Here is a 26967-nt window from a genome sequence, read left to right on the forward strand (position 1 = left end):
GATGTACGTGAGGATGTGGAGCTCGGTGGACTTGCCGATGACTGGTACCAGCAGTATCAAGATCGGCCTCTGTGGAGGAGGCTCATGAAGGACACTACTGGGCAGTTGGAGGCGTCGCCCTCCAACAACAACGGAGGGCGGAGGAGCGACGCTCAACAATGAGCGGAGTGCCGGATGGCTAGAGCACAGCAAGTTGGCACAGTAGGGGGCACAGGTGGTGCATCAGCCAGTCGTTTCAGTTAGTCGACCTGTGGCATCTGGGTCTGCCCGGTGACCTCCTGCCAGTGGGCGTTCGACACTTCACGTGGCCTCAAAGTGCACATAGCCTGGCACAAGCATCGTGGTGACGTCACCACCACTTAGTGGCGTATGACGGTTGTTGTTTTTGTTGTAGTGGGCAGCGGTGGTATAGCGGTTAGCGTGCTGCACTACGAACCTGGCGAACTGGGTTCGATTTCCGCTCACGGCCAACACCAATGACGATTATCTGAACCGGTCCTGGGCAACCCCTAGGTCGACTCAGACTCAACTGAGTACCTGGTGCGGTGTGTAAACATCAGCACTAGGGAAACAGAGGCGGCCAGGCTTGGTGCTGGCTACCCAATCCATTCTGTGTCGTTTCAGCTTTCATAGGTGCTTGCTAACAGCACTTGCCCTAACAGTCTGTTAAGGCTATACGGGGGATCTTTGTTTTTGTTTGCACGTGTGTGCGTGGGCGCATATGTGTGTGTGTGCATATTCATGTACGTGTGTGTGTGTGTGCAGGCACTCTTCGGACCGCGCGGCGAGGCTCGAGGCGGCTGTTGAGTCGTACCGGCGCAAGCTTGACGACCTGGGCGATGTGCGGCGCCAGGTGCGACTGCTGGAGGAGCGCAGCTCGCAGCAGCTGCACAACACGCTGGCGCTCGAGGAGGAGCTGCGAAGGGCCAACGCGGCACGTGCGCAGCTGCATGCCTACAAGCAGCAGGTGCCCGCAACGTCGTCTCGGACCACGATGCCTGCACGCAGTCGTTTCCTCTTCTACAAATGTCGTCATGGCATTGTTATTGTCCACTCTGAAGCGGACGGCACAAGATCATCAGCGGTATTAATCGGGGGGGTGGGGGGGGAGACCACTGAATTCTCCAACAAGAGGTGAACGCGCCACCGCTGGGCCGCGTCACTGCACCAGTCGTGACAGTCATAACTGTGAGGTTGAATCAGTGTTGATAATATGATGGTCGTGGTGATATCGATAATGGTGGTGATGTTGATGGTTGGGAGAGCACTGTGCTACGAAGCCAGTGATCCTAGTAATTTCCCACTTAAATGTCTGAGCACCTTCGGAGCTCAAAGTTGCTTCATTTGTGCGATCAGACGAGATCGGTGGCAGTGCGGTAGGTAAGTCGGTCATGGGGGGGATCGGCAGTAATTGCGTGAGGTGTTATAAATCTATTGGCCAGGCGAGAGCCCACGGAGACGATGCTAACACCAGCTGCACGGCTGCTCCGCTGTGGGTTTTGGTGAGGGCAGTGAAAGCGAGGGAATCGGTGTAGGAATATCTGCAGCCTGGCGTTTGTAATTGAGGTGTATCGGGTGTTTATTATGGCTATTACTACACTTGTTTACGCAGGGAAGCCTCACTGAGTGAAGACTTTGTCAGGAGGGTCCAGCCAGGTTTTCGCAAAAAGGGGGCGATGTTGCTGCTTTGCATAATCTCAATTGAGTAATTTGCTGGTAATTCTTCACCATTGATTGACCAATACCAGTTATATTGTGTGTGAGCTTAGCAATGAGAAAAAAATGGAAATCTCAAAGAATATCTATGAACAACAAGGAGGAGAACATACATACTGCATGCAAAAAGGCACCCGAGTCGGAAATTGAGCCCAGGCTCTTATTGCTGTGAGGTGCGAGTGTTACCGCTACGCTGCCATCCTTGTTACCGCACTCTGTGATATATGTGCCTCTGTAAGGTGGTAACAGAAGGCCGGAGCTTTGTTTCGAAGCCAGTGATCCTAGTAATTTCCCACTTACAGCCCCCACTAGTGACGATTATCTGAATTGGTCCTGGGCCTCCCCTAGGCTGACTCGGTCTCAAATGAGTGCCTGGTGCGGTGTGTAAACATCACCACTGGAGACGCCAAGGCAGTCGGGCGTGGTGCTGGCCACCCACCCCACTGTGTGCCGTGCCGCCCTTCATAGGTGCTCACTAACAGCACTTGTCCCAAAAGCCTGTCAAGGCTACATGTGAGATATTTGTATGTAATGATGTCCGTGGTGGTGGTGGTGGTGATGATGGTAATGTTGTTGCCGGGTGCAGGTGCAGGAGCTGCATGCGCGGCTTTCCGAGGAGAGCCGCCGCGCCGATCGACTCGAGTTTGAGCACAAGCGGCTGCAGGAGCGAAGCGACGCGCTCACCAAGGAGAAAGAGGTGACACCATCGCACCACCCACCACCACTGCCTCCCATCAACACCGTCACTTACGAGATAGTCTAGATGTCATTGGGTGCCAGACATTTAAGGGCAAGCCTTGCGGGAGCTCTGGGGGATTTAAACGGCAGATTTTGCAAAGGTGGCGGTTGTTTGGTCTGCGAGTAAAGTACAAACAACTGGAGGCCCCTCCTCCCTCCATGCGTTCACGGTGTTTGAGTATACTTCCCCAAGCTGTCCAGCAGTGGATTCACAAACAGCAGCTAATCATTTCGTTTTATTAAATTGCACAACTGGGTTGTATTGACACTGCACACTTCAAGGTGGATGTTTTTTTAATCTACTCTGCCTAAATTATTTTCCACCACACACACTGTGTGCCCTTTTGGAGGAATCAGACATTCCAGCCTTTCAATGCAGTTACCTGGAGTAGACCTCGATAGAGTTTGACATAATCTGCTCTAGCCTTCTTCCAATACGAGCGCTAACATCTATTGGATAACGTTTTTCTCTCCATCGACTCTTAAGCATCTCACCCTTCCCACGTGCTTGCACGAGGTGAGTGACATTCACATTCAGCAGGGTCTCGTGGTGCTAGCAGGTACTTGCCCCTGCTGGGAATGCTGTCTGCTGTAATGGTTAAAACACTTGGCCTGCATCCCGGATTTAAAAGAGGGGTAGGGAGTCCACTTGGTGAATCACCCTGGGGATGATGCGGGGAGTTCCATCGGTGCGGGCAGCAGAGAAGAGTACCACTGACTGAACCGGTTTTACTGAGGCCTTAACTCGGGGTCCTTGGTTGGTGTAGTAGCAATGGGTAGGAGTACGAGAGCATGGCAATAGAGAGAGAGAGGAAAGAAAGCAAGCTGTGTTAAAAAGGAATGATGGAGGTAAAACTGAATAGAATCTTAAAATCACAGAGCAGTGGTGGCGAGATGTTAGCAACCTCGTCTGGTATACAAGAGGTCATAGGTCCCATTCCGACCCTGACTCCTATATAATTGGAGTTTGCGTGTTCTTCCCTTGGTCGTGTGGATTTTTCTCTGAATCCTCCTGATTTTACACACTTTTATTTAACTTACTCTGTGTGTTGTCGTATCCTAAAATCTTGTAACTCAATTTCAACCGTATTCCCAATGTCGTATCGACTGCAAACTTGGTATAGGTATGTCATACTGATGACAATATTAAATTCTATCATTGAAAATTAAAAATATATATTTTTAAACAATCTTTTTTACGACTCTAATTGTCCACGTTTACGGCTCGAATTGTCCACGCTCAACTCACGTTGGCTGTAAATCACCACGGTCCCTTACGTTACAGCAAGCCTCGGGGAGCCACGCCGAGGGATGGGGGATGTGGAAGGAGGGGAGGGGCGATGGGGGAAGGGGGCAGGGGGAGGGGCAGCTTGGACAGTACATTTCATTAAAGCGTGTTTTTAAAAAAAGTATTTTTAAATAGTTTATTTACCTACAAATTTAGAGACATGCATTTAGAGTATTTGGCTGCTATAAATTTCCACTTCATTGGGCTATCATTTGTGATAGTTAGGTCGCTTCTAAAAAAGAGCTATATAATTCAGTGCGCCTTACCTGCTGAAATAAAACTACTAGTTTTGGTTTAGTTTAGCTTCATTATATTCAGAGACAGTGGAGGTATTGTGGTGATTGGGGTGACACAAACTCAATTGCGGGTACAATTTAAGAGCTAGGTGACATTCTAATTACTTGGGAATTTTCTGGAGAGGGATTCTGGGAGGTCACAGAGGAGTTTGCGTAATCGAGGTGAGTTGCGATGAAGTTGTAGAGCAGCAGTGTAGCGCCAGCGGAGGCGGATGTGGGAGATGTTGCTGCGCAGAGTCTGGAGGCCCTGCAAAGTTGGGAGTTGGGAGGAGAGATGGAAGTTGTCTGGATAAACAATGGCACAAAGGTGGCAGATGCTGCCTTATGAAGGGCACCGTCAAAGATTGAACAATGGACAATTTAGAGGTCAACTAACCTCGTGCGCAACACCCTGGGTTTAGAAGCAGTTTTATGTCCAGTGATCACTCACATTAGACTCCCTATTAGACTCCAGACCAGACACATCAACACCAAACGCTGTCACGACGGGCCGTTGCAGACGTGAGAGCGTAGAAGTGCAGTACGGCAATGGATTTTGCTGCACTGCCCTCTGCTGACGCTGTGCAGCCCCGCTGACGTCTGTGACAACCTAGCACGCACGGCGTTGGCGGTCATCCGTCTGAGCACCTTCGGAGCTCAAAGTTGCTTCATTTGTGCGATCAGACGAGATCGGTGGCAGTGCGGTAGGTAAGTCGGTCATGGGGGGAATCGGCAGTAATTGCGTGAGGTGTTATAAATCTATTGGCCAGGCGTGAGCCCACGGAGACGATGCTAATGAAGTATAGTAAACTACGGCGGGAAACCACTTGACGGGTAGCACACTTTATTAACACTTGTCTTGCCACAATAACACGTGTGGTCACTATTTCTCACGCTACACGTTCCACTCGACACGTGTGGTCACTACAGCTCACGCTACACGTTCCACTCGACACGTGTGGTCACTACAGCTCATGCTACACGTTCCACTCGACACGTGTGGTCACTACAGCTCACGCTACACGTTCCTGCTACACGCTCACGGGCACTCCAGCCCCGTAGCATCCGTGGAACCTACAGACCCACCCCAGCTTGGGCGTGGGTCACGACCTCTGGGTCCCGCGGCCCGGCCCTCACACGGACGTCCGGCCCCGGGTCCCAAGGTCCCGCCTCTGAGCCACACAGGGCCCCGGTCCTCACAAGGACAGCGGGACTAGGTGTCTCAGGGCCCTATCTCTTCCTCCTCCGTCTTCTGGCTTCACTGGTCACCAACTCCCCGCGCGCCTGCGCGCACCGCCTTATATAGCCTCCGCTCCCAGGAGACGGAGCCTATGCGGACCGCGACGTGAGCACCCACCTTAGTTGACCAATCACCACGCGCTGCCACACGATCCCTTCGCTGTCAGCGCGCGTCACCCACACACAGCCAATCACCACCTCATAACCCATGACCCCGCGCTGACCTATGATCCCTCACTGTCAGCGCGCGTCACCAACACACACAGCCAATCACCACGCGCTGCCACACGATCCTTACCGCCAGCGCATATCACCACTACATTACCCCCTCCCACATAGCTCGCAGCCGGCCCGGCTGCTAAACAACAACAACAACTACAAAAAAATAAATTCCTGCTCTTGCCCACCAGCAGTCCTCCCTTGAGGACCAGCACAGACATCGCACGTACACAGCATGTACCCACGGTCACTCTCAACAAAACCCCCAGTCGCACACCCTCGCGTGGAGAGAGCCACGCTCCCCAGCGGTAACGTTTAACTCGCCCTAACGCAGAGCGGAACAAGTCCGCGGCCCTTCCCGCTGGAGGACCCGCATAGAGAATCCCTGCTCCATGCTAGCCAGGTCACCCCATTCGCTGGCACGTAACAAAACCTCTACTGCAAATCCCGTGAGCCCCCGGCACACCAGGTTCGGTCTGCCACCGCACAACTGAACCATGACTCCCCGAGCCATATGAGCACACGGCCCATTAGTTTGAGACATACCACGGAGGTTTCGCCTCCGGGCTCTCAGGTCAGACATCAGCCATAGGCCGATGTGACCACAACTCGTGCATCACCCAATCAACAATGGCAGGCATAAACAGATGGAATATTTGCCCCACCGAGGTTTTTCCCGCGCGCTCAAAATGGCGGCCCCCTTCGCCAAGCGCGTTCTCGCAATATCACGCGCGCACTCCAAATGGCGTCCCCTTGCGCAAAGCGCCTCGTCGCCATACCCCGCATGCGCGCAAAATGGCTGCCCACGTGCGAACACGTCGCCAGTTTTCCCCGTGCATGCACCCCAGCTGCCCTTTGCTGGGGGTCACAAGACGCATCCGCCGTCACGTTGTAACAACCCCACCAACGATAGACGCGCAGCCCCAGCTTGCCGCGCACAGCAGTCATATGGGGGAAATTTTAACCGATATTTTAGCAAAACACATTGCTTACACACACCAACCCGCAAAGCAACCCCTGGCTGCCTGCAATGAACCGAATGAGCGACGCCACTTGGCGCCAATTTACGGCCCCATCACCCTTAACATCTGAGCCACCCACTACGGCGTCATCGCGCACCCCCATCGCGCGCTCTCTCTCTCAAAAAGCGCAATTACCTATAAATATACATGCAATCTCGTGTGCATAACCACCCATACAACCAAATTTTTGGGTCCCCCTCGAATTTTTACCAATTTCCAAATAGGTACGCACAATTAATAACATTCCCAAACCCAATAGTCAACCAATGCATTGCACCCCGTAACCGTACTGAACAGTGTAACAGCACATGCAGTCAGCATATCGCGATCGCACGCATACATTTAAGCACAATAGCAAGCAGATCTGCAGGCAACCAAGCCCCAGTATTTACATATTAACAACAATATTATTTACGCGTGACAACAACAACAACAAAAAAACCCCACTCCCCAAGTGTGCCCCGTAACACAACAACAACGCAACACAACGACACAACACAACAACAACCTATGTACAAACCGACGCGCAACACAATAAAAGTTATTCCGAAAAAAAAAACAGACGTGTCCAGTGTCTCCTTGACTACCGATCCCCCTTCCGCTCGCTCCTTGACCGGGGTGATAGAGCGGTCGAACGAACGGGGAACGTAGTGACGAGACGATCCGGCCGCGTCGTCCCGCACCCCCACCTCATTTATTTGGTCAAGAAAAGTTGCGCGACCTAGCGCGAGTCCGCCTGGCCGGTCCATCGTACCGGACGGGACGCTGACGACCGTATGGTGGCTCCGGCAGCCCCGGAAGGCACGGTTCAGGCCTGGAAGGACCGGCCGTGTCGCGGGGATCCGGTTGCCGGCGGTCGGCAGCCGTCAGTTCCGAGACACCTGGGAGCGGATCAGGCGAAACCATGTGAGGATCAGGCGAAGACATTTCCCTCCCCGGGTCGTCGGTCACATCACATGCTCGGTCCGCACGACACAAAGGAAGGCCATATGGAGGCGAGAACGGTTTCAGCCGGGAGGGGTGAACGTACCAACGGCGCTTTCCCCATTTTATCTGAACACACTGGGGGCGTGCTACCCGCACGACCTCCACGTGTCCCCACCACGGCCTCAACAATTTAGGCGACGTAGCCAAAGGTGCATGAGGGCAGGGCAGCCAGGCCCTATCGCCCGGTTTCCAATCGTGCACGGACACCTTCCGTGCACGCAAGCGCTCGTTGGCGATTTGCCGAGACCTCGAATCAAACCGTGCGGCCTCTCGTGCCTCGGCGAGTTTTGCAACGTTCAATTTAATATGGTCGGCCAATTTGGAATTATGCCGTGGCACGGAAAGTCCCAGCTGAGTCTCCATGGCCGGATCAGCCTCCCGACCGTACATCAGATAAAATGGGGAAAACCCCGTAGCTGCATGGGGGGCCAATCTATACGCGGCGAGGACCCCCGGGACCTGCAAGTCCCAGTCAACCTGTGCCTCGCACACCTGCTGGCACAACATGGAAGTTAAAGTCCTGTGGAGTCGCTCCACCATCCCGTCAGTCTGTGGGTGGTACGGGGAGGTACGCACCTTTTTAGTACCCAAAATGTCGCACACCTCCTGCAGCAAGTTACTCGAAAAATTATTTCCCTGGTCGGTCAGCAAGCGTTCGGGAGCCCCCTTGTCCAGGACGTAGCCCTGGACAAAGGCGTCCGCCACGGCCGCCGCCGACTGGTTGGCGAGTGGCCACGCCATAGGCCAACGGGTAAAGCATTCCACACCAACCAACAGGTACTTGTTACCCCTAGGCGTGACAGGAAAAGGCCCCAAAATATCCAGCGCAACGAGCTCGTTAGTGCGCGAGACCTGAATAGACTGCAGCGGTGGATTTGACGCCACGGGCGGTGGTTTCCGTTCGGCGCAATCCACACACCCCTTCAGTATATTGACCACATCGCTCCCCATCCCCGGCCAATAATAGTCACGCTGGAGCAGAGCAAGCGTTTTGTTTACCCCCAGATGCAATAGGCGTTTGTGTGCGGCCAGGACAACTTTGCCCCGCATAGCGGAAGGCACGACGAGTGCGTGCCGCCGGGACATATTGTCCCATCTCATTAACAGGCCCTGCTTGAGCAGCCAGGAGCCATCTCGCTTTCGACCCTCCTCGGGACCCCCCACCCTGCGACGCAACGCGAGCAGGGAGCTGTCAGCCATCTGGAGTCGGCCCCACTCAACGAGAGACAGTGAGAGTAGCGAGTCCTCTCCCGCAGGGGTAGCCGGAACGTCAACCATCGGCGCATTCGCGGCCGCGACCAACTCACTCTCGGGTACAGCACCTGGCGGTTTACAGCGCGCCGACCCCATCAAGCACGCACACTCGGGACGAGGCGACAACCCGACAGCTCTATTTGATGGACCCAAAAGCACGCCTTGTCCCGCAGTCTCCCCACCCAATGGCTTCCGCAACCGGAGGGGCATCGACATCTGCGAACCCGGGGGCACGTGCACCGTCTGTGTCGCTAGCGCTTGGATCGTAGCGCACGCCGTCCGTATTTCAGTAAGGTTAGATAAAAATGAAATATGGCGACCCGATGGCAGCTCAATACAACGTTGATCCACGTGAATTTGAATGGGCATCTTAGCCAAAAAATCTGTGCCCAACAGACAAGGAACCGCTAGGAGACGAAAACAGGTCCCGCCAATTTAATATCTCCTATGCAAATGGTCGCCCGAATCTGACCGATTATACCCAACGAGCCCACATTTGCCGCGTAAAATGGCACGTCCACCGGAAGCAGAGGTCGACATTCGACGGGGAGAATGTTATAAATGAGGTCGGAATTATAGTCGCCGACGCTCCCGTGTCCACCAACACCCTGACCTCGACCCTGTCTATGAATCCCGTAACGACCGACGAACCGGCCGACGCAGCCACTTTTCTGTGGCCCAACTCGGACCATTCAATGTCCCCCCGGCCCCGTACGAACCCCCCTCTCCCAACCGAATCCCCGACCCCCAATCGCACATCCTCCGCCGCAAAGCGACGGTCCATGTGTGTCGTGTATATAGGCCGAGCATGTGAAGTGCCGCGACTTGCCGGGTCTAGTTGGGACGACTTGGGGCCTTGGTCGTCGTCCAGCCGAGGTCCCGTGGCGCGCTGACGTGGAGCGCGGCACCCGGACGCCACGTGGCCCCGGAGGCCGCAGTTGTAGCACGTGAAGAGGGACGTCGGAGGTCTCGGTTGCTCCAGCTTGCGGGTCGATCGCAGAGGCGAACGACCCCCCGACCTCCAATCCCCCGGTCGTGCTGCGGCGAACGCCTCCTCCCGTGGGCGGACGACTTGGGGCTCGGTGACCACCGGGCCCGGAGCTGAGACCGCGGCAGCAGTGCAGACGACCCCCTGTTTACGCTTCAGGACCTCGTGCGCCTGGATACTTGTTGCAACACGCAAAGAACATATGTCGACTTCTTCGGCCGTGTTTATGGGGACCCCCAGGTCCTGCGCCAACTTCAGCAGTTGCTACAAGACCATAGCATCCTGCCCCTCCTCGTCCATACGAGGGAACGCGGCGTTGGCGAGAGCCAACAATGCCGTGCGGTAGGCGAGCGCGGTCTCCGTGTCCGCCTTCCGTCGCTCGTAAAACAGATGGCGACAGGCCGAAGGAGGTCCATAGACTTTGGCCATAAGGCCCAGCGCAGCCTTGAGCGTGGAGCGGTCCGATCTCGGTGCGGACCTGAAGGCCGCGAGCGCATCGTCGTCCAACAAGGCAGGCAGTGCCCGCAGCGCCGTAGCGTCGGACCAGGCCGACATCTCTTGATGCGCCAGAAACCTACGTTGGAATGCGCCCCATCCCCCGCCTTCCGCCTTGAAGGCTGTCAACGTGGGAAGGCGCTGCTGGAAGATGCCGTCGTCCTCTGCCACGTGGCTCTCCCCCGCCGCACCGTCGGTCTGCAAAATGGCGGCCCCTATGGCGGGTTGCTGATGGCGGCCCCTACAGACCCACCCCAGCTTGGGCGTGGGTCACGACCTCTGGGTCCCGCGGCCCGGCCCTCACACGGACGTCCGGCCCCGGGTCCCAAGGTCCTGCCTCTGAGCCACACAGGGCCCCGGTCCTCACAAAGACAGCGGGACTAGGTGTCTCAGGGCCCTATCTCTTCCTCCTCCGTCTTCTGTCTTCACTGGTCACCAACTCCCCGCGCGCCTGCGCGCACCGCCTTATATAGCCTCCGCTCCCAGGAGACGGAGCCTATGCGGACCGCGACGTGAACACCCACCTTAGTTGACCAATCACCACGCGCTGCCACACGATCCCTTCGCTGTCAGCGCGCGTCACCCACACACAGCCAATCACCACCTCATAACCCATGACCCCGCGCTGACCTATGATCCCTCACTGTCAGCGCGCGTCACCAACACACACAGCCAATCACCACGCGCTGCCACATGATCCTTACCGCCAGCGCGTATCACCACTACACTAACACCAGCTGCACGGCTGCTCCGCTGTGGGTTTTGGTGAGGGCAGTGAAAGCGAGGGAATCGGTGTAGGAATATCTGCAGCCTGGCGTTTGTAATTGAGGTGTATCGGGTGTTTATTATGGCTATTACTACACTTGTTTACCCAGGGAAGCCTCACTGAGTGAAGACTTTGTCAGGAGGGTCCAGCCAGGTTTTCGCAAAAGGGGGCGATGTTGCTGCTTTGCATAATCTCAATTGAGTAATTTGCTGGTAATTCTTCACCATTGATTGACCAATATTGTGTGTGAGCTTAGCAATGAGAAAAAAATGGAAATCTCAAAGAATGTCCATGAACAACAAGGAGGAGAACATACATACTGCATGCAAAAAGGCACCCGAGTCGGGAATTGAGCCCAGGCTCTTATTGCTATAAGGGGCGAGTGTTACCGCTACGCTGCCACCCTTGTTACCGCACTCTGTGATATATGTGCCTCTGTAAGGTGGTAACAGAAGGCCGGAGCTTTGTTTCTGTGATGTTCTCCCTTCGGTGTGGTTGTGTTACTCCCCCCCCATCATAGAGAGCGGTGGCTGAAAGAGATGCACTGAGGGAGACCAACGAGGAGCTATGCTGCACGCAGATCCAGCAGAGTCAGCTGGGTGAGGTCACAGTGCACAACACGGTACCATGTACAGGCAAATCTAGCCCCCCACTCGTTCTCCGAGCAGGACTCCTGTGTGAACACTACATCATCACGATCCATGGGCAAATAGCCTGTAGGTGTCTACTGCATATTTCGTCTTTTGTTTCCACTTTCCTCTGTCTCGTGTCAATATTCTCAAGTAGTGCCACATCTTTCTAGCATCAATCTCTGATGTTCTCATCAAGCCGTTCTCTGTTAGATCGTCCTTTCTTTCCGGTTCCTGCCATTTTTCTGAACAACACAAAATGTTCCTATTGTTGCCCATCCTACGTGTGTGTCCAAATAGTGCCGCCAGTTTCCTTCTCATCACTGCCTGCATTATCAGGTCTTCTTCTGTGTGCAACCTTTTTCTTACGTATACGCTGGTCACTCTTTGGGTCCAGTTTAGATGCCGTATCCTCCTTAGAGCCAATATGTTATCTCTGTCAGTCTTTTCAATGTCCAAGTCTTGCAGGCATACAAAGCTGTATTGAACACGCATGTTCTCAAGATGTTCAGTTTGGTCTTGTAGCTGATTTTCTTGCTTCTCGACATGTTATTGAATCCTGTCATTACTCATTTTGCTTTTGCGATCCTCGGTCCTATGTCTTTCGTGCAGTAGTTATCCCATGTCATTCGACTTCCCAAGTATACAAATTCCTTTACATTCACAATCTTTCAACTTAATTTTTCGCTGTAAAGTTTTCTTCACTGCAGGGATTCATATTCTTGGTTCTTTCGGTAAAGTCACGTAGAAGGAAAATAATAAAAATATAAAATAAAACATAATAAAATTCTCACGACGTTTCGGCCACAACACAAGCAGCCATCCTCAGGTCGGAAAGACAGCGTCCTAATGAACACTGCTAAGCTAATATCCTACTACCATACAATAAACCGATGTGAAATACTACATTTAAGTTACATCAATATAATCAATGTACTCAATATATTCTCCAATAAGCTGAGCTATTAACATTAAATAACTGGGTATACATTACACTATATAATGACTTATTATATCTTCCAATCTGAACTACACTGTATAATATCGTATACACAGCACCAATATAAGCTCTAACATTATGCATTATATTCATATGCCTCCAACTAAACTCTTTTCTACATCACGCGACTATACACCGTACTATACACTGCCATAGACAAACCCCAACATTGAATTATACACTGCGTTACTATACACTACCCTATACCTTAGACTATACATTGTAATATTACACTATGTATTATTCTACAAACCCTACTGTATACCACACTGCTGTATATTCACTAACCAATTACGATACTATATATTACCTTATACATTATATTAAACATTACACTACTATACTATTTATTATTATACAATCTGCCTAATGAACACTGCTAAGCTTGGCAGCGCATTTTAAGCTGGGTGGGAGGAGCAGAGCGCCTTGACAAAGGAGTTTACATATCAACAGAGGAATTTAGCATGTTGATGACAAATGCAGATATGGGGTTAGTCACTGGAATGTGTAGGTGGTGGGGGGGTCTCAAAGTCATATTATGCTAGTGTACTATGTAGGATTAGCAGTAATAAAGGAAGGGGAATTTTTTATATTTGCAGTTCTTTAGAATTATAAAAAAAAAATTATTCCCTTTTATTACTTCACCTGAGGACGGCTGCTTGCGTTGTGGCCGACACATTGTGAGAATTTAATGTTTTATTTGTATTATTTTATTATTTCCCTTCTACGTGACTTCACCAAAATAACCAAGAATATTTCAACTTTATATTATTACTTCTTTCTCAATGTCCTCCCTTCCGAACACCATAGTTTTTGTCTTTTCCACATTAATCCTCAGTCCTGCATCCTTTTCTGCTTTATTCAGCGCATGAAAACTTTCCTGCAGTACTACGCAGCTATCTTCCATCAGATCTATATCGTACGCGAATCTCGACTTTTTTATTCTTTCTCCTTGCACAGATATTACTGTGCCGTTGTCCTGAATGGCATCCATCACTCTTTCCAAGTATGTGACGATGTTGTTTGGTGATAGTGGATCTCCCTGTCCAAACTTTTCTGCTGAATTTGACCTTTTACCTAAACCCTGCAGAATCTGTGTCAGTATTGGTGAACACTTACCCACTCTTTACTAAGGTCTGAATGTTTGCTCGGGGGGATGTGACCTGACACGTAGCATGGGGGACAGCAGTTAACAGGAAGGGAGGAGCGTGGTGCAACACTGGGGGGGGGGGAGGTGGTGGAGTCGGACAGTCGGCGAGAGGTGAGACAAATATATGCCCCCTTCACCTACCCCCACTGACAATCTTGGTGAAGTATGGTCAAACAACAGCTGCCCCCCCCCCCCCGGCATGACTGATGCACCCAAACCATGGCCCCCCGTTCTCCATTAGCTCTGGAAACTGAGTAGGAAAAGGAATCGCTGGGTGCAAACAGGGATCACTGAATACAAACAATAATCACTTAGTAGGGACAGGAATCAATGGCCAGGAACAGGAATCACTGGGTGGTAATGGGTATCACTGGGGGGTAATGGGGATCACTGGGTGGTAATGGGGATCACTGGGGGGTAATGGGGATCACTGGGTGGTAATGGGGATCACTGGGTGGTAATGGGGATCACTGGGTGGTAATGGGGATCACTGGGTGGTAATGGGGATCACTGGGTGGTAATGGGGATCACTGGGTGGTAATGGGGATCACTGGGTGGTAATGGGGATCATTAGGTGGTAATGGGGATCACTGGGTGGTAATGGGGATCATTGGGTGGTAATGAGGATTACTGGGTGGTAATGGGGATCACTGGGTGGTAATGGGGATCACTGGGTGGTAATGGGGATCACTGGGTGGTAATGGGGATCACTGGGTGGTAATGGGGATCACTGGGTGGTAATGGGGATCAATGGGTGGTAATGGGGATCACTGGGTGGTAATGGGGATCACTGGGTGGTAATGGGGATCACTGGGTGGTAATGGGGATCACTGGGTGGTAATGGGGATCACTGGGTGGTAATGGGGATCACTGGGTGGTAATGGGGATCATTGGGTGGTAATGGGGATCACTGGGTGGTAATGGGGATCACTGGGTGGTAATGGGGATCACTGGGTGGTAATGGGGATCACTGTGTGTATAAACAGGTATCACAGGGATCACTGAGCAGGAACTGGACACCTTCTGGATTGACCTTTGCTAGGTGCAACACACGAACTCTGGCGAATCAGTCCTTGCTGAACTGGAGACAATACTGGGAGGAGTAAATTAGGACAGAGTTGGACTCAGTGAGGTGATCAGAACAAGAGATAACTTGATGCAATTACCTCATAGCAATATGTTATATCACGGAGACAATGATGATGGAAGTGACAGAGCAGTGGGATTCGTAATGTGTGCAGGAATCAGGAGGTCACGAAGTAAACGTAGCTTAGGGGGGCGGAGAGGGTTGGGTGTGGGGGGATGGGGTAGAAAGGTAGAGAGAATGGAGGTAGTGGCTGCCCGCAGCATCGTAGGCTTCCTGCTACCGTGTTTTAACAGAACTCCGTTGCAGTCGACTGATTTGCATTTCCTCTGCTCTTTTGACAGAGGGCAGTGGAATTCTCCATGGGAGCCAAGTCTCACTGGAGGCTCTAGAGGCAGAGATGGTCCCTGCAGAGTTCAGGTTTGTGTGTGTGTCTGCGGTTGTGCAAACAATATGGTCGTCTCCTTCCGCCAGCCCAATCAACAACACACAGGAATTAAACAACGTTGCTATCGCCCCCCAACGTTGTCACGCCTTACGCCACGAACTGCAACCACTAGCTTGGCAGCGACAGAGCGAGCGGCTCGCAATCCAAATGGTGCGAGTTTAAATCCTGGTTTGGGAGTTGACTCAACCGATCCTCACTTCGGGGGGGGGGGGGGGGGGGAGGTAAAACGATGACCATTTGGTGGGGGAGTCAATGGCGGTTGTTCACAGAAGAGACCCCTACCATAGGATTATGTAATTTTTCTTAGTGGCTCAGGGCTGTAAATAGAAGATGATCCCTGCTTCAATGCTCATTTGAGCAGGAAATCGCTTTGACTTTGACGAGTGTGGAGGTGTCAAGAACATGTTGACAGCCCTTGACAGTTTTGCTTTCACTACCTTTGCCAAAGCTTGCAGCTGTTGCACAGTTCCAACCTGACTCCCAAGGCCTGCTCTTACAGTCTTATCATGTGTGTGCGCGGTGTATCTTTTTTGTAGTGTGATGCATGATGTGCGGTGTGTCGTGTGATGCATGGTGTCTGGTCTGATGCTTGTGATGTGATACTTGTCGTGTGATATGCCTGATTTAAATCGTGTGGTGTGATGCACCTGATATGATGCGCGTAGTGTTGAATTGTGTGATGCGCGTGGGGTGATGTGTGGTGTGATTCGCTTGGTGTGTGGCGTGGGATGTGATTCGTGGGGTGTGTGATACATGTGATGCTCGCAGCGTGATGTACGGTGTGATGCGTGAGGTGTGATTCATGTGTTGTGATAATTGTCTAGTTATTCACGTTTGTTCGGCCGGATAGAGGGGGCTAAATAGGCGCGGCACTGATAGGGAAGAGATGGAGTGATGTGGCACAAGAGGATGTGGAGCTAAGTGGACTTGCCGATGACTGGTACCAGCGGTGTCAAGATCGGCCTCTGTGGAGGAGGCTCGTGAAGGATGCTACTGGACAATTGGAGGCAGTCGCCCTCCAGCAACAATGGAGGGTAGAGAAACTACACTCACAACAACGAGTGAAACGCCGGGCAGCTAATATACAGCAAGTTGACACAGTAGGGAGCACCTGGGTCTCAAGGTGCACCTAGCCTGGCACAAGCGTCGTGGCGATGTCACCACTACTTAGTGGCGTATGGCGGTTGTTGTGATTCTCGTGGTGTGATGCGTGCGGTGTGATGCTCGTGGTGTATGGTGTGCGTGATGCATGGTGTGTGTGTGGGATGCGTGGTTTGTGTGCGTGTGTGATTCGTGCGGTGCAGGGAGCGCTTGATCCGGCTGAGCCACGAGAACCGCGTGCTGCGCTTGCAGAGCGAAGGTGCGGACAGCGAGCGTGTGCTCACGCTGCGCGTCGAGCTGGACGAGAGCTCGCGCACTCAGAGCGTGCTACAGACCGACAACCGGTGAGCTGCAGCAGCTACAACAAACAACAACGGGATCGACAACAACTTCGCAAACAACATCAAAACAACAATTCTTACATTACAAACTTCGAAGATACCAACATTGACAACATCACCAACATCATTAACAACATCAATAACATCAAAATCAACATCAACAAAATCAATGGCATCAACATAAAAACAACATCAATATCACGAACAACGACGTGGACACCAACATCTATAACATCAATAAAAACATAAACAAAACCAAACACGACATCAACAACATGAATAACATCAATAACAATATCAACGTCATTAAAAACATCAACAATAATTACTATTGATGTCAATCACATCAATAGCATCGTGCTTGGAAGGATACAATCTGATGTTTAGAGAAAAGAACGGTGTTATCTGCAACAGTTGGACGGCCCACTTCCCATAGAAGATCTGCCTGACGGGCTCTCTTGTAAACCTGGAGATATTAAGCTGCTTGGGAGCCCGTTTTCCCTGAGAGCGTCTCTTGGGCTAAATGTGGAAGTTGAGCATGGAGACAATCAGTCTGTGGGCCATCCAGCAGTCTGCATCACACATGGCCTTAGTCACTCGAACATCCTGCCCGTCCTTTCTCCTTGTAATCACGTAGGCAATTAGGCACCACTGCTAGGAGCAGGGGTGCATCCAGGATTTATTATAGCAATTTGGCAGGTGGAAGACAGTGTTGGTGATGAGAAGGTCAGGCTCAGCAGTTTTCATTCCATCAGTCAATCTTTATTTAATGTGCCAATATCGCCCTCAATAAAGTAGGCATCAGTGCACATTACAACAGAACGGGAACTGTTGTCTTTCATAGAGATGGCCGTTACTATGCATTTGCCAATTCCGTTTATTCCGATGACTCCCAACCATGTCTGATGATCAGTGGCAACTCAAGCATTAATGTCACCAAGCATGATCCGTTTGTCTGTCTTTGACACAGCAGTAATCGCTAATTCCAGCTCTTCATAAAATATGTCATTGAACTCTAAATGTGCATAAGCACTGACAATGGTGGTTTTCTGATTTTCCTAAAACGGGAGTTTCACGGTCAAGAAGTGATCATTGGCAGACTCACAAGTTTGTTGATGAGATCGGACTTGATTGCAAACCAAACTCCTGAGTCTCGCTGCCACGACCACTGCAATAAAAGTTGCTGCTGGCTCCAAGCTCAGAAAGCTGCCCCTCCCCTGCTGATTAAGTCTAACATAGAGCTGCCATGTGGATGTTGTACCTGACAAGCTGTCGACCAAGGCTGTTCTTCTCTCTGGTCTGTCTGACCTGGTGTTGTCCAAGAGTATTCGCACATTCCATGTACCAATGGTGAGCGGTGTCACCTTTATTTCTTTGAGGGGTCGACCGCAGAAGTGAAGTGGGATCTCCTCCAGCCACATAGTATTCTGGCCAGGGTGGATAAAGCAGACAATGTTTAGCGCACCTTTTCCAGCCCTTTCGTCATACTCGGGAGGTGATCAGTGTGATCCTGAACAGGGCTGCTCAATCTCTCGGGGGGTTGCCTAGTCCCATTGCTGCTTCTGTCCAGTGATAGATGACCCTGTGGCCTGAGCCGCCTGTGCGCAGGTCTTTGGCCACAGCTCCCAGTGTATCCACACCTGCTTCGTCACTATCCCATCGCCAGAGCATGTGAAGAATGATTTGTATAGTTGGTGGGTGATGTTATGAATTGCTCGTGACTTGGATTAGAGTGAGGGAGAGTTGCCCAACGTCAGCCTCACTCTCTCGTCTTGGCCCATCAAAGTCCATTGGCAAGACGAAGTCAAAATGACTGGAGACGAGGCCGGTTGCAGTGGATGACTAGAGGGTTCTTCAGTGCCTTGCCATCGCTCTGAGGGCCCCATAACACTCTGCTCTAGCTGCCTCCATGGCCATTGAAACAGTATGGTGATCTCTTCCACCCACTCCACTGGGAAAAGTCTTCGCATTTCCTCTTCTGAAATCTTGACTTCAAGCTTTCGTGACTGCAGGAATTCATATTCTTTGGGTCTTTAGGTAAAGCCACGTAGATAGAAAAAATAATAAAAATATCACGACGTTTCAATCACAACACAAGCAATCATCACCTGATGATGTTTGCTACGTGGCTTTCCCGAAAGACCCAAATAATATTTCCTTGTCTCACCAAGGGTTCCACACCCGTTGGCTACCCTCACCTGGTGTTGCCACTGCCGTGTGCGGGCAACTCCTGGGAGCCAGAGCTGAGAGCTGGGTACCAGTAGGCACTAGAGATGGCGAACCACTCGGAGTGTGACTATTCCCGCTTAAGAGGTGCTACCCCTACCGGACACACCCCATATACCCCAGGATATAAATAGTTTAGTTATGAAGATGACATCCATTATATATGCATGTTACTGTTTCCTGCATCAAAATTTACATGGATATCAATAAAACCAGCATCACCATTTTACTAACACCAGCATCATCAGTCGTTTTCAGCACCAGAATCAGTGCCACCACCGTAAATACAAACATCAAAAACACCATCAAAATTATCACAGAGCAGCGTACATGGAGACAAACACCATCAACACCATCAACACCATCATCAGCACTAACACTGCTACCATCAACACCAATGTCAACACTGCTAACGTGGACACCATTATGAACGAGCCATCAATAGTAACATCGCCACCAACCCCATCATCCCAATCATCATCACCATTGTACCATTGACGCCGTCATGGTGGTGGTGCGTGTGCCGGTGCAGGCTGCTGAACCAGCGCGTCCTGGAGCTCCAGGCTCAGCTGGAAGAGCTGCAGAAGACTCTGCAGGAGCAGGGAGCACGCGCCACAGACGTACGCACACCGGCTCGCTCGCTCTCGCACACACGCACACATGCATGCCTACACACGGTGCGTGCACCGTGTACAGGCATAATGTGAGCAAGCCAGCTCAGCTCAAAGGCCGCATTTGAACCCCTTTCATCGACACCGGTGTTATTTAGGTTTACATTTATTTACCCTTTATTTATAATTTCTCTTTTACGTTGCCAATTTAATTGTGTATTATTTGTTTAAGTTTTCTCAGTTCCAATTGTGTGGGATTACTTCTCTGGTTTTAATCTGTCAAGGTAGCGTTAGGTCAGTCACGGGTAACACGGTCGAAGGCGTTGGCTCTGTCACCACTTAAAGAGGGCCGAGTTAAGGCCTCCTCCTCCCCTTCGTGAATGTGTCCTGAAATGAGTGCCCGTCGCCTACCAATGCTGCCAAACATTTAACAACGTCTATCATTGGCTTGCCTCGTCAAAACCTCGTTCGTTAGTGACATGGCTTTGGCAAAAAATGAATGCTTAGTGCCATGCCTAACAGCTCAGTTTTAATTGCCTCCCCACGACTTTGTGAAGAGAACTAATGATCGCATATTAAGTCTCTTGAGCTTTATTTACTCCTCTGTCACGTGTAGCATGTTGCCACCTGTTTTATTTTAAGCCCGTAACAAGCACAGGATGAATGTTTGCCAAATCTTTCTATTAACAATGCTTTTTGTTTTTATTTTTTTTTATATTTTGTCTCTGTTTTTCTCTGCTTATGTCTCTCTGCCTCTTTCTTGTGCATGGACCGGCAGCCTATTGTGAGTATGAACGGACGCGTGTCCTATTCCCAGAGCCACCGTCACCCACTCGGGACACAGCAGCTGCAACAACAGCAACCACCACAACAGTGTTATTTAAGTTTCAGTCAGGGTCCAGTTTCTTACTATAATTTTCCTTTCCACGTTCACAGTGATTTTCTTTTTCAATTTTTAAGTACTTTTGGATCAAAATCTTTTGGTTGATTAATATTCCAGTTGTTTTTATTTATTAATTTCAAGTTAGTTAAAATTATTTATTCATAACTTAAATAACACTGCTTCATATGCCTTGGCCTTAACACATCATTTATGAAAGAGCTTTAAAACGAATGGTTTGTTGCAGTAACAACTCCTTGGCTCTAGTCTATTGCCCTTGCTGGAGATGGTGCTGGTGGATCATGCAGATGTAGTAGAGTTACCCACTCGATATTCACAAACTCGGAGAGCAAATCGTTAACAAGGTTTTCCCGCTCAAACTAACGGTCAGGGTCTCACAAGCTGTGAGAGCTGACCGTAAACAAGGTTTTCCCGCGTGACCAAACGGTCAGGGTCAGATAGGGTGAATTGGGATCGAAAAGCATATTGGGAACGACCAATCACAGGGTTCCACAAGGTGGCCGGGGATTGGACAACCCGGCCACGAACAAGTATAAAGCCAGAGCGCTGAGAGCTCTCGGGGGGGTTCGACTACACGAAGACCCAAGACGGCGGAAGAAGCCTAGGACCCTGGACCAAGCCCTCCAGCCCTTATCAGGTCCAGTCAGAGGACACTGAAAGAGCGGGATATTAAGTAGCCTGTAGGGTACGGGGGCTTGTACGTTCTGAGTGTAACGGGTGAGGGGACCGTATACCCCTCAGTGCATAGGGACTGTGTTAATAAGACGAATAAAAGTGTGTGCTACAAAAGACGTTGAAGAGTCCGTCTGTACAACACTACACAGAGATGAGAGCCTCGCGTGTTCCCAGACACACGGCCTCACACGCCCCCCACTCCCCCAGCCCCCCTCTCTCTCCTAGCACCCCATCCCCTCTTTCTCTCCTAGCCCCCCTCTCCCACCCCCTCCCTCTCTCTCATAGCCCCCCACTCCCCCAGCCCCTCCCTCTCTCTCCTAGCCCTCCACTCCCCCAGCCCCTCCCTCTCTCTCATAGCCCCCCACTCCCCCAGCCCCTCCCTCTCTCCTAGCCCCCCACTCCCCCAGCCCCTCCCTCTCTCTCCTAGCCCCCCACTCCCCCACCCCCTCCCTCTCTCTGCTAGCCCCCCACTCCCCCAGCCCCTCCCTCTCTCTCCTAGCCCCCCACTCCCCCAGCCCCTCCCTCTCTCTCATAGCCCCCCACTTCCCCAGCCCCTCCCTCTCTCTCATAGCCCCCCACTCCCCCAGCCCCTCCCTCTCTCTCCTAGCCCCCCACCCCCTCCCTCTCTCTCCTAGCCCCCCACTCCCCCAGCCCCTCCCTCTCTCTCCTAGCACCCCATCCCCTCTCTCTCTCTCCTAGCCCCCCCTCTCCCCCAGCCCCTCCCTCTCTCTCATAGCCCCCCACTCCCCCAGCCCCTCCCTCTCTCTCCTAGCCCCCCACTCCCCCAGCCCCTCCCTCTCTCTCCTAGCCCCCCACTCCCCCACCCCCTTCCTCTCTCTCATAGCCCCCCACTCCCCCAGCCCCTCCCTCTCTCTCCTAGCCCCCCACTCCCCCACCCCCTCCCTCTCTCTCATAGCCTCCCACTCTCCCAGCCCCTCCCTCTCTCTCCTAGCCCCCCACTCCCCCAGCCCCTCCCTCTCTCTCCTAGCCCCCCACTCCCCCACCCCCTCCCTCTCTCTCATAGCCCCCCACTCCCCCAGCCCCTCCCTCTCTCTCCTAGCCCCCCACTCCCCCACCCCCTCCCTCTCTCTCATAGCCCCCCACTCCCCCACCCCCTCCCTCTCTCTCATAGCCCCCCACTCCCCCAGCCCCTCCCTCTCTCTCATAGCCTCCCACTCTCCCAGCCCCTCCCTCTCTCTCCTAGCCCCCACTCCCCCAGCCCCTCCCTCTCTCTCCTAGCCCCCCACTCCCCCAGCCCCTCCCTAGCTAGGAGAGGGGGATCTGGGTGAGCGGGGGGCTCACCCAGACCCTCCTCTCCTAGCCCCCCCCCCCAATCCCCCAGCCCCCCTCTCTCTCCTAGCCGCCCCCCACTCCCCCATCCTCCCCCTCTCTCTCCTTGTCCCCCACCAACTCCTCCAGCTTCTCATTCTATCCCCTCCACTCCCCCAACCCCTCCCTCTCCTAGCCCCCCCCCTCACCCCCTCTCTCTTAGCCCCCCCCCCACCTTCTCCAGCCCCTCTTCCTTGTCCCCCAATTCTTCCACCCCCTCTCGTAGATGCCCCCCACTCCTCTAGCTCCTACTCCTCTCCCCTAAGCCCCCCAATCCTCCAGTGCTTCCCAGCCATTTTTTATTGAAACTTTTATTGGAGAATGATCACTTCTGTAGCCACGGTGAGGAGGCTGCATTTGGGAATAAGGTTTCTGCAGTGATTGCTCATGATGTCACATTTTGTGGCCTGCTTGCTGCTTTGAGTTTCCTTTGACAAAATAACATTTGATTTGTTCGGCTTATTTAACTCTCTCTTTGCTTCTCACCACAGTCTATCGTCCTGACCAAGAAAGTTGAAGAACACTTGTGAGTCCTCAAATTTTTATCTCACCACTGTCACTGTTGTGATCCCTGTTTTTTTTTTATTAAATTCAAATTAACGAGAGCCCCCCATGTTAGCTTATGGAATTAAAGGGCATGACTTTGCCAAATTCCATGTGACAGATAACTATTCATCTTTAAAGTTTCTATTGCCTATATGCACTTCATCTCCTACCACCAGAATAGTGTCTCATAGGAGGTTGTATTTTATTTTATTTGTTTCCAGTAGCCTTCCTTCTGGCTTACTCTGAATTCCAGTTACTTGAGTCCGGGTTTGAGAGATGTTACTTGAATGTAATTGCTCTTAATATTTAGTGATAGGCCTAACAGTTACAGAATAACATTCTCACTGTTATATTTGGCCTTTTTTTATATGTATTCCCCCCGCGCTGTCGGTGTCATGCTCCGAGACAAATAATGCGTTGGGAAATCTCACCAAGCAGTGCAGCCCAGTGTGTCAGAGAATAGCTGCATTCTTTATACGACAGGGGACGCACTCTCCTCTACACACGCTGCCCATGTGAGTTCAGTGTTCCAAGTTTGTACGATGGATATTTTAATTACACTGTGTAACACAATTTTTGTTCCTGGGTAGGAAGTGTTTTGTCGTAATTGATTATGCCTAAAAAGTATGGAAAATGGGTATTATTACCCACATACTTTGCTTTTGTGACCAGGACAGTGATATATTTAAATTGATCTATTTTCAATGAGAAAACGGGCGAATTTGTGTCTTTTCGTTCACATAAGTCAGAAAAAAGCAATGTATGAATCAAAATTAACTTGTATTTATACTAAAGTAATACAAAAATTACTACAAAAGATTTAGAAGTGAGTAGATTTTCGAGATTTACGATTATACTGTAAGTCACTTTCTGTAACGATTATACTGTAAGTCTCCCATTATGTTCTCATTATACTGTCCTTGGTAGCGGCGTTCAAAGTCCAGTATATCCCGGTGGAAGCGCTCGCCTTGCTCCTCCAAGTACGCTCCCATGTTCTCCTTGAATTTATCAAGATGAGCATCAAGGATATGGATTTTGAGGGACATCCTGCAGCCCGTTGTGCCATAGTTCTTTACCAGAGTCTCAACCAGCTCCACATAGTTTTCGACCTTGTGATTGCCCAGGAAGCCCCGAACCATTGCGACAAAGCTGTTCCAAGCCGCTTTCTCCTTACTAGTGAGCTTCTTGGGGAATTCATTGCACTCCAGGATCTTCTTTATCTGTGATCCGACGAAGACACCGGCTTTGACCTTTGCCTCAGACAGCTTAGGGAAGAAGTCTTGAAGGTACTTGAAGGCTGCCGACTCCTTATCTACAGCTCTGACAAATTGTTTCATAAGGCCCAATTTGATGTGCAGTGGTGGCATCAGCACCTTCCGGGAGTCTACCAGTGGCTCCCACTTGACGTTGTTCCTCCCCACAGAGAACTCGGTCCGCTGTGGCCAGTCCCACCTGTGGTAGTGCGCCTTGGTGTCCCTGCTGTCCCAAAGGCAAAGATAGCAGGGAAACTTGGTGAAACCGCCTTGGAGACCCATCAGGAATGCCACCATTTTGAAGTCTCCGATGACCTCCCAGCCATACTAATCATACTTCAAGGCATCCAGCAAGGTCTTGATGCTGTTTTAATCCTCTTTAAAGTGCACCGAGTGAGCCAGGGGAAGAGACGGGTACTTGTTACCATTATGGAGCAGCATGGCGTTGAGCCTCCTGGATAAGCTGTCAATGAAGAGGCGCATGGCAGTGTAGCACCAGGGCGATGGATGAAGGAAGGTCTGGATATGTAATGGCAGGTGCATTCTTGCCAGTCCGACATTTGGAAGGGTCCACCATGCAGAAGTAGCAGTTGCTTGAGTGGTCAGTGGGTTCCCGCCAAATTATTGAGATAGCGAACTTCATGGCTCTCTTTTCCCCTTTGTACCATTCTACAAAAATACATTTATTTCACCTATGACTAAATGTGTAAGAGATTCTCGCAAAAATTGTCATATATTCATTCATATATTTATATGAATGTATATATATACTTTTTTTTACTTTTATTATTTAAATGTTTTTAACATTTTATAACATAAAATTCCGAGCATCAATTGTCCATCTTACCTTCCAGAGTTTTTTTGCATTGCTCGCCGGTGAAATGAGGTGTCCAGGGTTTGTCTTAATCTCCGACAAACCCTGGGCACTTTTTGTCTTGATAAATTGGCCGCAGACATAGCAAAATGCGTCTGCTGGATGCTTGCAGCCTCTTGATGCCATCTCAGAAAAATGCAGATATGTATCCACTTAGTCAGTTGGAACTAAACTGAACTGGTGGGCTTAAGGCCCCTGTATATATACTACTATTTATATTACTGGAAAGTTCTAGAATGTTCTAGAAGTTACTCCAAGTTTACTCAGCACTGCATCTATCTGGAATGTTCTGGAAAATAGGTACATTTCAAAATATCACTCTCCTGGTCACAAAAGCAAAGTTTGTGGGGAATAATAGCCGTTTTATGTATTTTTGAGGCATAACCCAGGCATGTCCAAAGTCCGGCCCGCGGGCAGATTTCATACGGCCCGCAGCTTCGGTCTTATAATGTGTTATTTATGGCTCGCTAGCTCTGTCAGAATAAATAAATTCCTCTTTCCGCCACACGGTGGCAGCACCATTCTAATGCTCTCTAATTTTGCATCCGTGCCGCGAACCCTTCTCGAATCATTTCTGCCATGGCGACTGCAAAAAAAAAGAGAAAAGTTGACAGTGAGGGCCGCCGCTTTCAGGAGCGGTGGGAATTACAATACTTCTTCACTGGAAATCGAGGAAATTGTGTTTGTCTAATTTGTAAAGAGACGGATACCTTGTTTAAGGATTTCAACGTAAAGAGACACTACGAGACTAAACATGCTACAACATACGACAAGCTAACAGGGAGTGACCGCGCTGAAAAAGTAAAGCAACTTCAAGCTGCTCTGGCATCGCAACAGCGATTCTTCACGCCGGCCTGTGAGTCAAAGGAAAACATCACCAAAGCCAGCTACGAAGTGACCATATTAATAGCTAAACATGGCTAACCTTTTACTGAAGGTGCGTTTATCAAAAACTGTGTCATTAAAATGGTGGAGAACATTTGCCCCGAGAAGAAGCAAGAATTTATGAATGTTTACCTGGCACGCAACACTGTGGCACGGAGAGTTGAGGACATATCGTCAGATATTCCGAGACAACTGGGGGACAGGGGAGTGGCTTTTGACTATTTCTCATTAGCCTGCGATGAAAGCACCGATGCATCTGACACTGCACAACTACTTATTTTTAAGAGGAGTTTATGACAACATGAACGTGACAGAGGAGCTGCTTGACCTCAAAAGCCTTAAAGGGCAAACCAGAGGAACAGATGTATTCGTTTCTGTTTGTGAAGCTGTTGATGATATGAAACTACCATGGAGTAAAGTTTCTGGGATCATTATCGATGGTGCACCTGCCATGGCTGGTGAGCGAAGTGGATTGTCCACATTGATCTGAAATAAAGTCAGCGAAGAAGCAGGTAACGATATTAAACTTCACTGTATCATTCACCAGCAGGCTCTCTTGCGCCAAACATCTCAAATTTGACGATGATATGAAACCAGTGGCAAAGGCAATCAATTATATTCGCTCTAAAGCTCTATACCACCGACAGTTTCAGCAGTTCTTGCGTGACATCCAGGCTGAATACGGTGACATAATATATCAACGATGTGAGGTCGCTAAGTCGGGGGTCCACACTGCAGCGATTTTTCTCTCTCAAAGAGGAAATTGGAAATTTTTTGGGTGAGAAGGGACAACCAATGGAAGAACTGTCCGATCCTGTATGGCTGGTAAATCTGGCTTTTTTTGGTTGCCATAACGAAGCATCTGAATGCGCTGAATGTTAATCTTCAAGGGAAAGATGCAGTGGTGAGCCAGCTATATGCTCACAC

General features: G+C 50.7%; 1 protein-coding gene across 2 annotated transcripts in view; it reads left to right on the forward strand.

Annotated features, from left to right (window-relative positions):
- The window catches only part of LOC144947765 (protein Hook homolog 3-like), an 82424-nt gene that overhangs the window by 37562 nt on the left and 17895 nt on the right, over positions 1–26967 (forward strand). For both annotated transcript variants that reach the window (XM_078877125.1, XM_078877126.1), the window contains exons 11-17: positions 766–967; positions 2303–2413; positions 11508–11586; positions 15195–15270; positions 16603–16743; positions 19499–19586; positions 22974–23008. In XM_078877125.1, coding sequence (XP_078733251.1) covers positions 766–967; positions 2303–2413; positions 11508–11586; positions 15195–15270; positions 16603–16743; positions 19499–19586; positions 22974–23008 — 732 coding nt within the window. The remainder of the gene's footprint in view (positions 1–765; positions 968–2302; positions 2414–11507; positions 11587–15194; positions 15271–16602; positions 16744–19498; positions 19587–22973; positions 23009–26967) is intronic.

The sequence above is a fragment of the Lampetra fluviatilis genome, chromosome 46, assembly GCF_964198595.1.
Source record: "Lampetra fluviatilis chromosome 46, kcLamFluv1.1, whole genome shotgun sequence".
In the NCBI taxonomy this organism is placed as follows: domain Eukaryota; kingdom Metazoa; phylum Chordata; class Hyperoartia; order Petromyzontiformes; family Petromyzontidae; genus Lampetra; species Lampetra fluviatilis.